Source organism: Stenella coeruleoalba, assembly GCF_951394435.1.
Source record: "Stenella coeruleoalba genome assembly, chromosome: 3".
In the NCBI taxonomy this organism is placed as follows: Eukaryota; Metazoa; Chordata; class Mammalia; order Artiodactyla; family Delphinidae; genus Stenella; species Stenella coeruleoalba.
This window is the reverse complement of record NC_137148.1, coordinates 111,358,711-111,372,995: the sequence shown is the minus strand read 5'-3', so window position 1 is coordinate 111,372,995 and position 14,285 is coordinate 111,358,711. Positions and strand designations below refer to the sequence as shown.

At 36.6% G+C, this 14,285-nt stretch overlaps 1 protein-coding gene across 7 annotated transcripts in view; it reads left to right on the top strand.

Annotated features, from left to right (window-relative positions):
• The window catches only part of CDKL3 (cyclin dependent kinase like 3), an 86,906-nt gene that overhangs the window by 3,101 nt on the left and 69,520 nt on the right, over positions 1 to 14,285 (top strand). For 3 of the 7 annotated variants that reach the window (XM_079917687.1, XM_079917688.1, XM_079917693.1), the window contains exons 1-3: positions 217 to 824; positions 4,163 to 4,357; positions 12,316 to 12,494. In XM_079917687.1, the coding sequence (XP_079773813.1) occupies positions 600 to 824; positions 4,163 to 4,357; positions 12,316 to 12,494 (599 nt within the window). In that variant the 5' untranslated portion in view covers positions 217 to 599. Of the gene's footprint in view, positions 1 to 20; positions 82 to 216; positions 825 to 4,162; positions 4,358 to 12,315; positions 12,495 to 14,285 lie in introns of those variants that run through there. The other 4 variants (XM_079917689.1, XM_079917691.1, XM_079917690.1 and 1 more) reach the window with 4 other exon arrangements.

Genomic DNA, 14,285 nt, shown 5'->3' with positions numbered 1-14,285 from the left:
CGGTCTTGCGCCCCAGGCCCCGAGCGAGAGGCCCGGTGCACCGTTGCCATGGCAGCAGGCCGTTGGGAGCTGACTGGATAGGTAGGGTCGGTGTCTGGTTCCCGGCTGAGACTGCGCGGAGCCGGGCCGGCGGGACTGCAGAATGGGCTGAGGCTGAGGCGGCGGCGGCTGTCCGGACGAGGTCGACTGAGGGGCAAAGGGCGCGGCACTGGTCCAGGACCCTAAGACGCCTGGTTTGAGGAGCGGGTGGGACCGAGGTTTTCTTGGGCCCCAAGGCCTGACCTGTTGGCGACTGCAGCTTTGCGGGAACCTCATATTTGACGCGGGCATGACTGGACGTGTGGGGACCCCACTCATGATGAATAGGTGACATGTAGTGAGCGACTCTTAACTCTTGGTGGGAATGATCTTGACAGCAGGAAGCTCCCCAAGTTCTGGTGGGGGCCAGAGCCCCACAAGGACCCCTTACTGCCGAACTGGCAGAGTTCCCAAAGACAAACAGAATCTGTGAAAAGATTCCTACTTTTCCTGTTTCCGTATTTTTAAGTATAGGTTTATTGTGGAAATGCATTATCCGCCTTGAATAAATAAAGGTATAAATGTTTAACCTTCTCCCCCCCCCCCCCTTTCTTTTTATGAAGAAGAAGCTGGGCTTGAAAATGGAGATGTATGAAACCCTTGGAAAAGTGGGAGAGGGAAGTTATGGAACAGTCATGAAATGTAAACATAAGGATACTGGGCAGATAGTGGCCATTAAGGTATTTTATGAGAAACCAGAAAAGTCTGTCAACAAAATTGCAACGAGAGAAATAAAGTTGCTAAAGGTTTGCTTCTTTTGCCTTAATTGCTCTCTGTAAGTCAAAAGGGGAGTTGTTATGGAATAAAAAATTATATAATGAATATTTCAGTTAACATGTATTTGGACATATTAATAGAAAAACAAGTGTCATAGCTTACCTTACTGTGTACGTTTTGTAATTTTACAGTGATACTAGATATATGTTCTTATGTATAATGTAACAAAAGCTATGCCAAATATTGTGAAATAATTATTCAGAAATATCCAGGTATAATACTTAGTAGAAATGTCTGCTTTGTGCAGTGTTTTGTGCCAGATACTGTGACTATAATGATGTAAAAGACAGTACCTGCTCTTCAGGACTTTTATTAATTAGAAAGACAAGAGGGCATATACAAATAATACTGACTATTAAGTGGCTGATAATAAAAGCCAAGTGATTAACACAAAGTCCTGTTGGGTAGGGAATGTTTCTTGGAGGAAATGGAACATGAATTTGGCCTTAAAGGGTATGTAGAATTTAGGAAAGAGGGAGAGACTGTTGTATTCCAGGTTAGGGGAACGGCATAAGCTTAGAGAGGCTGAAGGCAGGACAAAGAGCAGAGCAGAAAGGACAAAGTGCATTTGCCTGTAGAGTTTCTTATATGGAAATAGAAGGAGGTGATTTTAGAGAAGTAAGCTGGAGGTAGGTTTTAAAGTCTTGTCTTTTAGGCTAAGGAATCAAAACTTGATTTTGTGAGAGGTGCGAGGTTTTGAATTCAGAGTAAAGAAACTGTAAATATTAATCTAGCATTACTTTTTAGAATAGATTGGAGGACTGAGAAAGTAAAAATAGGGAGATCTGTTGTGTTTTTAATTCAGGAATCCTGTTAAATGTGAGGGTCCTTGCTAGAATGCAGCAATTTGAATGGAAAGTAGAGTTAGAACATAATATATTACTAAAGAAGACATGAAAGTGTAGAAGGAAACAGAAGGGGAATCAAAGGTATCTTTGAGGTTCAGTGATTGCTACCATTGATGGAAATATGAAAGACCCAAAAGAGACATGGTTTGGGAACTAGTTCGGTTTTAGAAATGTTGAATTTGAGGTGACAGGAATACAGTGCAGTAAAGATGATAGGTAGGCGTTTAGAGGTGGAGAACAATAACAGGAGAGATCAGGGGACAAGATAGAATTTCATGTAGGTATGATTGGTCCACTTAGTGGAAAGACCTCAGGAGTGTAAAGAAAGGAGCATTAAGATTCATTGGCAATTGGGTACAAAACTAGTGATTTTAAAAATAAATATACATATGTATTTTGTTTATTGGCATTTATCTAGATGCTTTAAGGTTCATTGCCTAGATGTTTTTACATGTGATGAAGAAAACAGATACTGTTCTTGTTCTTTTTTATCTGATGCAAAAGTAATATTCTCTTCTTTCTTTGTAAGTCTATATTAGATATGATGGATCAATTTACTTTCTAAATAGAAGAAATATATTAGGCATGTGTAGATTGTTGGAACTGCTCTATTTCTAGACAATGAAAAGGAAAGTTAAAGTCAGTAAAGATGTTATGATTTTGTGAGCGATACCTGTCCTTATCCTGATGACCTAAAGCATAATAATACTGTAAGGCAATTTGTGCACTGTAAGTGAAAATCTGACTAGAAGGAGACATTTTCCCAGGCAATATCTTTTGCTCTTTCTTCATCTTTGTTTCATTTAAGCTAATTATTTTTTGCTTCTAAATTGTTTTGTAAAAATAACCAATATGTGGCAAGAACACAGAGATGAATTTGAAAATGTACTATTACAACTATTATGCAAACTATTTAGAGATAGCTTAACTATTTTTTCTCATTGGCTTATTTCTTGTAGAATTTTTTGTTTCATCAGATCTAATTCCACGAGAGATTTCTTGGATTAGTTAACATTCTTAGTCTAAAAACACTGCCATAATGACTTAATTAGAACTAAAGTTTTATCTGCTGGAATTTCATTAAATAAATTACAGTTAGAGTAATTAGTGAGAATATCTGTAGAAAAGTTTTCTATTTATAAAGGAAAACAAAAGTAAACAAGCTGAAAAAGGATAATGGAGTATTTCTAGTGGTTTTATGGTTTATCTGAGAAAGTCACTGATTCCTTACCCCTGGATGGATGTTCCTTAATGCTTATTAACTTGCATTCATCGTTATCTGCTTTTGCCTTTAAAATTAAGACTGGTCAAGACACCAGTAATTTTCCTTAGTTGAAGGATTAATATTATAGTGTCTAAAGGCAGTCTTTTTTTTTTTTTTGCTACTGCCAGCATGTTGTTGCTGCAGCACTCTGGCACCCCACCAACCAGGGAAATTGGATTGGGAGCAAAAATAGGAAAGGAGTCCGGCATTATATTTTGGCATGTTTTTCTATTAGTCCTGTCTTGAGGAATTTAGTCTATGTATTAGTACAGATAAGTAGAAAAATGGATGTTGTGCCATTGAAATTAAGGCAAACTTTTTTTCTTACAAGTAAAGCTTTTTGATGAATCCAACATCAAAAATATACCCCTTAATTTTTAGCCAAATGAATAAATATTTTTGGTAATTTGAGAAAGTTAAATATTTGAGAATTGATTATAATTAAGTCAGTGTGTTAAAAAATAGAATTAGCAGCATAAAATGATAAACCTCTTTTGTTTTCTAAGCTGATACATGCCATTTTTGACATTTTGAAATTATCTTGACAGTGAGTGCTTAGCATTCTAAAAATGTGTTTGGTTGCTTAATAGACTATTACAGACAATGAACAAAAATGTACCCACAAATAATTGTATATTTATGTAGAGTTCCTATGGATATAAATTGGTATCTCACATATATGAAAAGTTTCTGGATATTTTGATACCCTTTTGTTACAGTGTGGTGAATTTATAACGTCCACCTGGAACTTATATTTTACTCTTGAGAGTTCAGGACAAATCTCAGAGAGTAATTAACTTCTGTAAATTCAGATTACATGCTCAGTGGCACTGGAATCCATGCTCATTTGAAATCATAAGGACCTTTTAATCACAAACCAATTTAAAAGATAGGAAGATATCTCTTAGCAGAATACCAAGTTGCATTTTAGTACATTAACTCTGAATTGTTTTAGTAGGCAACCAAATGTCAACTTGAAGTAAAGCAATACATCTCCCTCTGTTCTATAAATATTAATTATTAAATAAATTAACATTTAAAAAATAGGAATGTAAGCAAACCAGTTGAGAAATTTTTATTGAAATGCACGGAGGAAAAGAAGCAGAGAATATTTCTTCTTTTAAAAATTATATGGGTCTTATATGTGCAAATTATGGTGCATGAAATACTAAAAATCCATTTCTTTTGTTAATAGCAATTTCGTCATGAAAACCTGGTCAATCTGATTGAAGTTTTTAGACAGAAAAAGAAAATTCATTTGGTGTTTGAATTTATTGACCACACAGTATTAGATGAGTTACAACATTATTGTCATGGACTAGAGAGTAAACGACTTAGAAAATACCTCTTCCAGATTCTTCGAGCAATTGAATATCTTCACAATAATAATGTAAGTGCTTCTGGGACGAAGTGAGAGAGTGGCATCGACATATATACACTACCAAATGTAAAATAGATAGCTAGTGGGAAGCAGCCGCATAGCACAGGGAGATCAGCTCTGTGCTTTGTGACCACCTAGAGGGGTGGGATAGGGAGGGTGGGAGAGAGACGCAAGAGGGAGGGGATATGGGGGTATATGTATACGTATAGCTGATTCACTTTATTATACAGCAGAAACTAACACAACAATGTAAAGCTATTATACTCCAATAAAGATGTTTAAAAAAATAATGTAAGTGCTTAAAAATAAGCCAAACTGTAGGATGAATATGAATTGTAAGTGCCCTTTAAACATTGTTCTGTTTTTATGAAAGTTGTTAAAATTATTTTTCTGGACAATATTAATTGACATCCTGAAAATGGAGAGATCAGGGGAGTTACTACCTTATAATTCAGTTGCAGAACCAAAAAACGTATTGAACGCATAGTATAACTATAGGGCAGACCAACTATGGGATGCTAAAGGAGGTATAGAGGAATCAGCAGTCAACTGGGGCATCTTTTATTAATGAAAGTACATTAAAACATCGAAAGTCAAGCCAGCTCAGATGAAGGGAGGTTTGGAGGTAGGAACTGGAAACTAGACCAGGGGAATGGCAAGAGAAGGTGGATGCCTTTAGGGAAAGAACAGAGAGAAATAAAGTGGCTGAGGGGTGTAGAGCCTTGTCATTTAAGTCAAGAAAGGAAAGATCAACTGTTGATTTTTAGTGCTGCCTTTTAGCATTGTTTAGTTAATGTTTATCTCAGCAGGTTTTTATGGACATACTTTGTTCCCAACATGAGCTCTACTTTCTGTAAAGTTAGATGTATGTTTGTGAAATAACAGTACAAGCTTCAAAAATAGTTTTATTAGTAAGTGATATAGGCATAACATCTATATACCCTAGGCTTTTTCAGATACCTTAATTTCTAATTTGCTGTCTTGGTAATAGTGCATCTCATGTTGCAGCTTTGAAAAATGTGGTGGTGATAGCAACTGGAAATGCAGATTGTAATTTCCTTGCCAACTGGATCCATGGGGGGGCAGTATAATGTAATAGTTAAGAGCACACAGTCCTTGGAATCAGACTGTCCTGGATTTTCACCCACCAGCTTATGTATGGATAACCACACAACTTGTGGAGTTCACACTTGCACAATGAAAGATGGTAGCCCCATTACTCTGTGGCCCCAGGAAGTTATCTAACCTCTCTGAACTTCATTTTCCTCATCTGTAAAATGATACTATAGTACCTCACAGATTTTTTATAAAGATCAAATTAGGTAGTAGGTAGTGTTTAACACTAGGTGTGTTTTAAGTGCTCATTAAATAGTGCAGATAAGGAGTCAGGAATAGTTATATGTTATCTGTATCCCTATAGTGTCTTGCCTGTAGTAGACTTTAAAAATATTTGTTGAATAATGGGAGACACCAGTATGGTCTAGACTGAGAGTAGAAAACTTCAAAGAGGAGGTAAAACTAAAGTAACAGTTTTGAACTTATATGGGTGTTTAAGTTCAAGCACATAGGGAAACAACCCAAGTGTCTATCAACAGATGATAGGTTTAGACAGATGATATATCTATATCTAAATAGATATATATATATAATATTATTAAGCCATAAAAAGGATGAGGTATTGCCATTTGCAGCAACATGGATGGACCTAGAGAATATCATACTAAGTTAAATCAGAGAAAGACAAATATATCACTTGTGTGTGGGATCTAAAAAGTAATACTAATGAATCTATATACAAAACAGAAACAGGCTCACAGACGTAGAAAACATACTATGGTTACCAAAGGGGAAAGGGAGGGAGGGATAAATTGGGAGTATGGGATTGACAGATAATAAACTACTATAAAATAAACAACAAAGATTTACTGTATAGCACAGGGAACTATATTCAATATCTTGTAATAACCTATAATGGAAAATAATCTGAAAAAAAAGTATGTAACTGAATCACTTTGCTGTACATCTGAAACTAACACAATATTGTAAGTCAACAATAGTTCACTAAAACAAACAAAAATGCCTTAATGGAATCCAAATGGAAAAAAATATAAATGATCTTAAAACTAACAAAGAAAGTGAATCAATAGTCAAAAAAATTGAAGGGGAATTCCCTGGTGGTCCAGTGGTTAGAACTCTGTGCTTTCACTGCCAAGGGCCAGGGTTCGATCCCTGGTCAGGGAACTAAGATGCCACAAGCTGCATGGTGCAGCGGAAAAAAAATTAAACAAAAATATTCAAGCATATGGAACAGAGTTATTATAAATCATTGTAATATGGAGTTCTATGTAGTTTTGGAGCATTTCACTACAAAATAAAGGAGAATTAAACTCACTGAATCCAAAGTCTGATAGTTCACACCATATACAAAAATTAAGTTGAAATGGATGAAAAACCTAAACATAAGAGCTAAAACTATAAAACTCAGAAGAAAACATAGGTGTAAATCTGTGTGTGATCATGTATTAATGCATCAAAAGCAATCAAAGAAAAAGACAAATTGGACTTCATGAAAATTAAAAACTTTGTGCATCAAAGGGCACCATCAAGAAAGTAAAAAGACAGTTCACACAATGGGAGAAAATATTTACAAATCATATATCTGTTAAGCAACTAGTATCCAGGATATATAAAATACAATTCAACATAAAAAGACAGCCCAATTTAAAAATGGGCAAAGGACTCAATAGACAGGTCTCCAAAGAAGATATAAAAATGGCTGATAGCACATGAAATGATGCTCAATATCCTGAGTCATTATGGTAATGCATATCAAAATCACAATGAGGTACCATTTCACACCCAGTAGTCTAGCTGTAATTTAAAAAACAGACAAGAATGAATGCTGGCAAGGAAGTAGAGAAATTGGAACCCTCATACACTGCTGGTGGTAATGTAAAATGGTGCAGCTGCTATGGAAAACAGCTTGGCAGTTCCTCGAAAAGTTAAACATAGAATTACCATATGACCCAGCACATTTACTCCTAGGTATCTACCCAAGAGAATTGATAACATATGTTCACATAGAAACCTGCCCAGGAATGTTCATAGCAGCATTATTCAAAGTAGCCAAAAAGTGGAAACAACTCAAATGTATATTAGCTGATGAATGGATAAACAAAATGCGGTACAACCCTACAGTGGGATTTATTCAAACACAAAAAGGAATGAAGTACTGATACGTGCTACAAAATGAGTGAACCTTGAGAACATTATGTTGAATGAAAAAAGTCAAAATGCAAAAGACGTAAGTATAAATTCCATTTAAATGAAAAATCCAGAATAGGCAAGTTTATATTTGTATATCTTCTTTGAAGAAATGTCTCTTCAAGTCCTTTGCCCATATTTAAATTGGATTATTTTTCTACTGTCGAGTTGTATTTTCTGTATTTTGGATACTAGATCCTTATCAGATACATGATTTGCAAATATTTTCTCCCATTCTGTGGATTGCCTTTTTGCCTTTTCGATAGTGGTTTTTTTAAAAATCATTTCTTTCTCTTTATTGATATCCTTTATGTGGTAGGATGTGTTCATACTTTAGTTCTTTAGACATGGTTTCCTTTAACCTTGAACATATTTAAAATAGCCAATTATAGTCTTTGTCTAGTGGCTTCAATGTTTGGGCTTCTTCAGGGAAAGCTTCTTATTGACTGCTTTTTTTTTTTCCAGTGCATGACCATATTTGTTTCTTTGCACACCTATTTGAGGGGATTTTTTTGGACATTTGTAATTTTTTGTTGAAAACTGGACATTTAAAATAATATGTGTTAACTCTGGAAGTCAGAATTTCCCATCTCTCAGGGTTTGTAGTTTTTGCTATTTGTTTAGTTACTTTGCTGAACTAATTCTGTGAAGTCTGAATTCTTTATCACGTGTGACCACTAAAATCTCTGCTCAGTTAGTTTAGTGGTCAGCTAAGGTTTGGACAGAAATTTCCTTCAATTCTTGAAACCAGTAAATCTCTCAGCCATATTTACTGAGGGCTCTTTATCTGTGTTGGGCCATGTCTTCAATGTTCGGGCAGGCAGTTTACAACTCTGCCTTAGCCTTACCTTCCTGCTTGTGTAGAACCTTAAAGTCTGCCAGTCTTGAGAGCTTAGGGACAATCTCAGGTCTTCCCTGGGTGTGTGCACAGCTGTGCATGTACCCTCCATGATTCTCAGGAATATGTTGGAACTTTTCAAACCCTTTACGGACATCTCACTCCCAGCCTTTCTTTCTTTCTTTTCTCTTGTTTTACACACATATTTTGTTTTAACTTAACATTATATCTTGGAGGTCACACCATGTCAGAATACAGAGAATGTCTTCAATTCTTTTTTACAGAAGAATCATAATAGTAATCAACATTTTTATGGCAGCATGCATGAGGCGCTATTTTAAACATTTTCAGTGTTTTACAGATATTAAGGCATACGTACTATTCTTCAAAACCACACTAGGAAATATGTATTTATTTCACCCCCATTTATAGATGAAGAAGCCATGTTTATGAATCTTGCCCCACTCTCACAATATCAAGGGGTAAAGTAGGGATTTGAACCTGTTAGTCTCACCACAATTTGTGCTTAAACTTTATAATACCTTTCAATTCCAGCCTTTCTTTTGTTTTTTAATTGAAGTATAGTTGATTTACAATGTTGTGACAATCTCTGCTGTGCAGCAAAGTGACTCAGTTATACGCATAGAGACATGCTTTTTTATATTCTTTTCCATTATGGTTTATCATGCAAGATATTGAATATAGTTCCCTGTGCTATACATTAGGACCTTGTTGTTTATCCATGTTTAAAAAGCCTTTCTTTTTAATTAAGTATTTTGGTCAGCTTGTTGTTTGTCCTGTTATAGCTTCCTCAGGTGGCTATAATGTTATATAGTGGCTGCTAAGAAGGCTGATTGCTTGGGCCAGCTCTGAGTTAGGTCAGTAAAGACAAGACTTCTAGTACGATTTTGCAGTGATCTGCCAGACATGTCAAATAATGACTATTACCTGGGAATGGCGCTTTGGAGGAGATACAGCCCTATTCTACTCCCTCTGGTGGCTGCTAGGCTGCTAGTTTTCACCATGATTTGGCGGGCTGTTGGTTTACAAAGCTACCAGAAGCTGGGGAGAGAGCAATAGAAATAGGACAAGCTAAGAATGCTACTGCATCACATGGTTAGTTTATGTTTCAACTTTTTAAAGAAACTACCAAACTTTTCCCAAAGTGGTTGTACCATTTTACATCCCCATCAACAATGTATTCCAGTTTTTCTGCATCCTCCTGTTATTGTCTTTTGATCATAGCTATTCCAGTGGGTGTGAAGTGGTATCTTTTTTTTTTTTTTTTGAGTAGTAAAACTGTCTTTACTCACAGATGACATGATCATCTATGTCGGAAATTCTATGGAATCTACAACAAAGTTAAGAGAACTAACTTGTAAGTTTATCAAGGTTGTAGGATACAAATCAATATACTGAAATTAATTGTATTTCTGTGTATTAGCAACAAACAATCAGAAATTGAAATTAAAAATACCATTGTAACAGCATCAAAAATATAAAATACTTAGAGAAAATTTGACAAAAGATATATAAGACCTATACATTGAAAACTATTAAACATTGATGAGAGAAATTAAAGAAGATCTAGACACATAGAAAGAAATACTGTGTTTATAGAGGTCTCAGTGATTGTGGAAGACCAAGGAGGATGTTGTCAAAACACAGAATTTTAAAAGTTGGGATTTAGAGAGTGCTTGATTCTCAAGGATAGAGTTCTGCATGTAGTCATGGTGTTAGTTGTTAAAACGAGTGAGAACATTAGGACATCAGCTGAGTGAATCTTTCTCCCCCATGTTTAGAGCACTGAGGAGGAGGGTGATGGATGTGTAGTAGGCAGAATGTGTGAAATGGTATCTTAACGTGCTTTTCCATGTCTATTTTTTCTCATGTTATATCCTCAGATCTTGGTATAGTGCCTGGCATATAGTAGTCACTCAATAAAAGTTGTAGAAGTAAAACAGGACTAATATAGTTTTATAGATGTCTCCTTTAAGGTGACTCATTACCCTAAATTAATTATTTGGCCATTTAGGAGGAAGAGTGAGGCAGAACAAGAGCCATCCCCAAAGGCTTATAGCAGCAAGTTGTATAAAAAAGGAAAGATCCCAGATTTCTGTCACCAAGATATTTTCACTCGTGTCATGATACTTTTCTGGTGATGAGAATATGCTTAATACATTTGATAAAGGTTTTAAATGCTTTCTTTGTTTTAGGCATTGTACTGGGCCCTGGGGATATAGCCTGAACAAAACAGACATACATCTTACCCTCATGGAACTTACAGTCTAACGGGAGTGACAAAAAAGTAAATAGGCAATTAATAATAAGCATGACAAATGCTGTGAAGGGGGAAGTGCAGAATAATGTGAGAACATATAGAAGGAACATCTAATAGAAACATCTCAGCTGAGACCTGAGGAAATAGTTGGCCAAGCAACGTATTCTAGGAGGTTAGAACAGCATCAGCAAATGCAAAAAATAATGACACAAACCTGGAGAATTGGGAAGCTAATATTCAATAGGCTAGTGAAGGGACATTGAGAATGTGAGCAGAGACCAAATCCTATAAGGCCTTACCAGCCATTTCACGTAGCTTCAAATTTGTCCTGTCGGGTAGGGAATCCTTGAAGGAGTGACATAATCATACATGTGATTTTAAAATAGTACTGTGATTTCACTGTGGACAATGGATTGGAGGGGATTAGAGTGAATTCAGGGAGACCATTTGGTAAGCTAGTAATTTTGATGAGAGAACTGAGGGAACTTGAACTAGGGAGAGTAGACAGGTTGAGAGAGTATGGAACCTGAGGGAGAAAAGTGCCTTGATTTCTGGCTTGAGCCATGGGATCTATGTTGGTTCCATTTGCTGAGCTAAAGGACTGTTGAGAACAAATGAGTTTGGGAGAAAAGATGATGCGTTTAGTTTTGGATTTGCTGAGTTTGTGGGATGTGTGGTTCAGCCCTGTGGGACTTCTTGTGGACTTCCATTCCTTGTGGAAACCAGGAAAGATAGAAATAGAAATAGGGAAGTCATCAGTTTATGGATAGTTACTAAGGCTGTGATAGTAGGTGAGATTGAGATGGAACAGCCAATAGATGGGAAGAAGCCCAAAAGAATATGGTGTTCCCATAACCAAGTGAAGAAAGTGCTAAAAAAAAAAAAAAAAAAAGTAGTTGAGATTGTGCAGGAAACAAGATGTAAGAGAAGAGAAGCCTAAGACCAGAACCCTACATTTACGGACAGAGAGAGAAAAAGGAACTGCCATAGGAGGAGACTGGGGAATTTTAGGTCCCAGAAGTCAGGAATGGAAGACTGGTTGATATCTTTTACACTAAGATACCAAGTAAGATATGTATTGAGGGGTGTGTGTTGGATGTAGCAACAAGGATGTTGATGACTTTGGCTAGGGCAGTTTGAATGTGGGAGCAGAAGACAGATTGCATTACCTTGAGGAGTGAATGAGTGGTAAGACAGAAAGTGAAGACTGAGTAAAAGTAATGTCTTCGAGAAGTTTAGCTGCAAAGGAAATGAGAGAAAGAGCAGTACTTGGAGTGTGACATGGGGTTAAAGGAAAGTTAAACTTTTTCCATTAAGTTCTTTTAATTACTTTTCCTTTTATGAATGTGATTTACCTTTTCAGTATTATGTCTGTTTTCTTGGCTTTGTTTGGAGATGATGGATGGGGCAAGAACTGAAAGTATATAACTATTTAGCTTTTGCATTGTGTACTTAATCATTTGCATTTGGTAAGAAAATAGCTTTCTTGTCTTAATTAGCTAGATTTTCTCTATGTAATTGTTGAGAGATTTTCTAGATAATGAAACCTCATTTTAATCTATTGCATCTTCTGTTTGTTTTTAGATCATTCATCGAGATATAAAACCTGAGAATATTTTAGTATCCCAGTCAGGAATTACTAAACTCTGTGATTTTGGTTTTGCACGAACGCTAGCAGCTCCTGGAGACATTTATACGGATTATGTGGCCACACGCTGGTATAGAGCTCCAGAATTAGTATTAAAAGATACATCTTATGGAAAGTAAGTATATTTGGGAATCCTGCTTGGCCTTTCCTAGCCGTCTCTTTTTTTCCCTTGGTGTATCTGTCACCCATACTACTGACATCCTCTGCCTTCTGCATCTGGGTTTGGGCTAGAAAAGGGACACCCCAAAATAGAGCAGAGGCGCCTGCCCTGCTATTGACGTTACCACGCTTGCCCTCTGGGGCTGAGTGGCCCCAGCCCCGGAAGACCTATGCAGTCACCCCTCAGGCTGTATCCATGCTTGCTTTAAGCTGTGCCCCACTCTTAACAGAGTTGCCTCCTCTGCTTATCTGTAGGCTCTACATTTACTATACTCTGCCAGTGTTACCACAGGATCTGCCAGATTTCCTGCTTCTTGAATACGGCACAATCTTTGCAAAGACTGGCAAATAATTTTTAAATTGAACTGTTCTAGATGCCTTAAAAAGTAGAAAGGTCTCAGTCTATTGCGAAACAGTATAGGAAACAACAATCTAATAAACAAATAATGAATCTTGAAGAACAAAGGGACCAAGTTGTACAACTGAATACAAGAAATGGGAGTGGGGATAAATCTCACATGCTTTTCCTAGAAACCATTGTTCTGTTATTATAATAATGTCTAACATCGGGGCTTCCCTGGTGGTGCAGTGGTTAAGAATCCGCCTGCCAATACAGGGAACATGGGTTCAAGCCCTGGTCCGGGAAGATCCCACATGCCGCAGAGCAACTAAGCCTGTGCACCACAACTACTGAGCCTGTGCTCTAGAGCCTGTGAGCCACAACTACTGAGCCCACGTGCCACACTACTGAAGCCCACCCTAGAGCCTGTGCTCTGCAACAAGAGAAGCCACCGCCATGAGAAGCCCGTGCATGGCCATGAGGAGTAGCCCTCGCTCACTGCAACTAGAGAGAAAGCCCACGCGCAGCAACAAAGACCCAATGCAGCCATAAATAAGTAAATAAATAAATTTATTTTTTTAAAAATCTAATATCATTAAGTACTTATTTTAAAGCTAGAAACTGTTCTAAATGCTTTACATGCATTAAATTATCTAATTTTCACAACAACCCTCTGATGAAGGTGCTAGTATTTTATCCCCATTTCAAATAAGATGACACACTAAGGCAGGTAGTGAGTAAGACACTAAAAAAGTAAGAAAGTGAGTAAGTTTACTAAGAAAAGTAAACTAATTTACCCAAAGTCTATCCAGGGTATGTTTTCAACTGTACTTATCACTGATACCATATGCAGACCACCTCTGTGCCTCAGTTACTTTATCTGTATAATGGAAATAATAATGGAACCAGTTTCATAGGTTTATTGTGAGGATTAAATGATTTAATGAATGAGAAAAATGAAAAAACAGTAAATGCTCAATCAATGTAGCCTCTGTAAGATCTCTCCCAGTTTTACCCTGTTTGTGATATTTACTTAAATTCCTTTCCTGATGTACCCCCTTATTCCTATCCCTTGCTCCCCAAATCATATCCTTCTCTAAATCCTGTTGTACATTATATGTAGATTTTGTGCCAGTTAATATTTAATATGGCCTAGTTCTATCTACCTCTTTTTAAAATATTCTTCTTGCTGAAAGATAAATTCCTTGAGGATAGGTGTAATCTCTTGTATTCTAGAGAGCCAAAATTGATGCCTTGTATATAGTCAGTTTGGATTCTAATGCAAGGCTTCACATTGAGTTTGAAATAAATTTGCTAGTGAGTTTTTAAAACATGTTAAATTTTAACATCTTTACATTTTAAAACATGTAAAATAAAACACAGATACAAGAAAAGCTCACACAACAA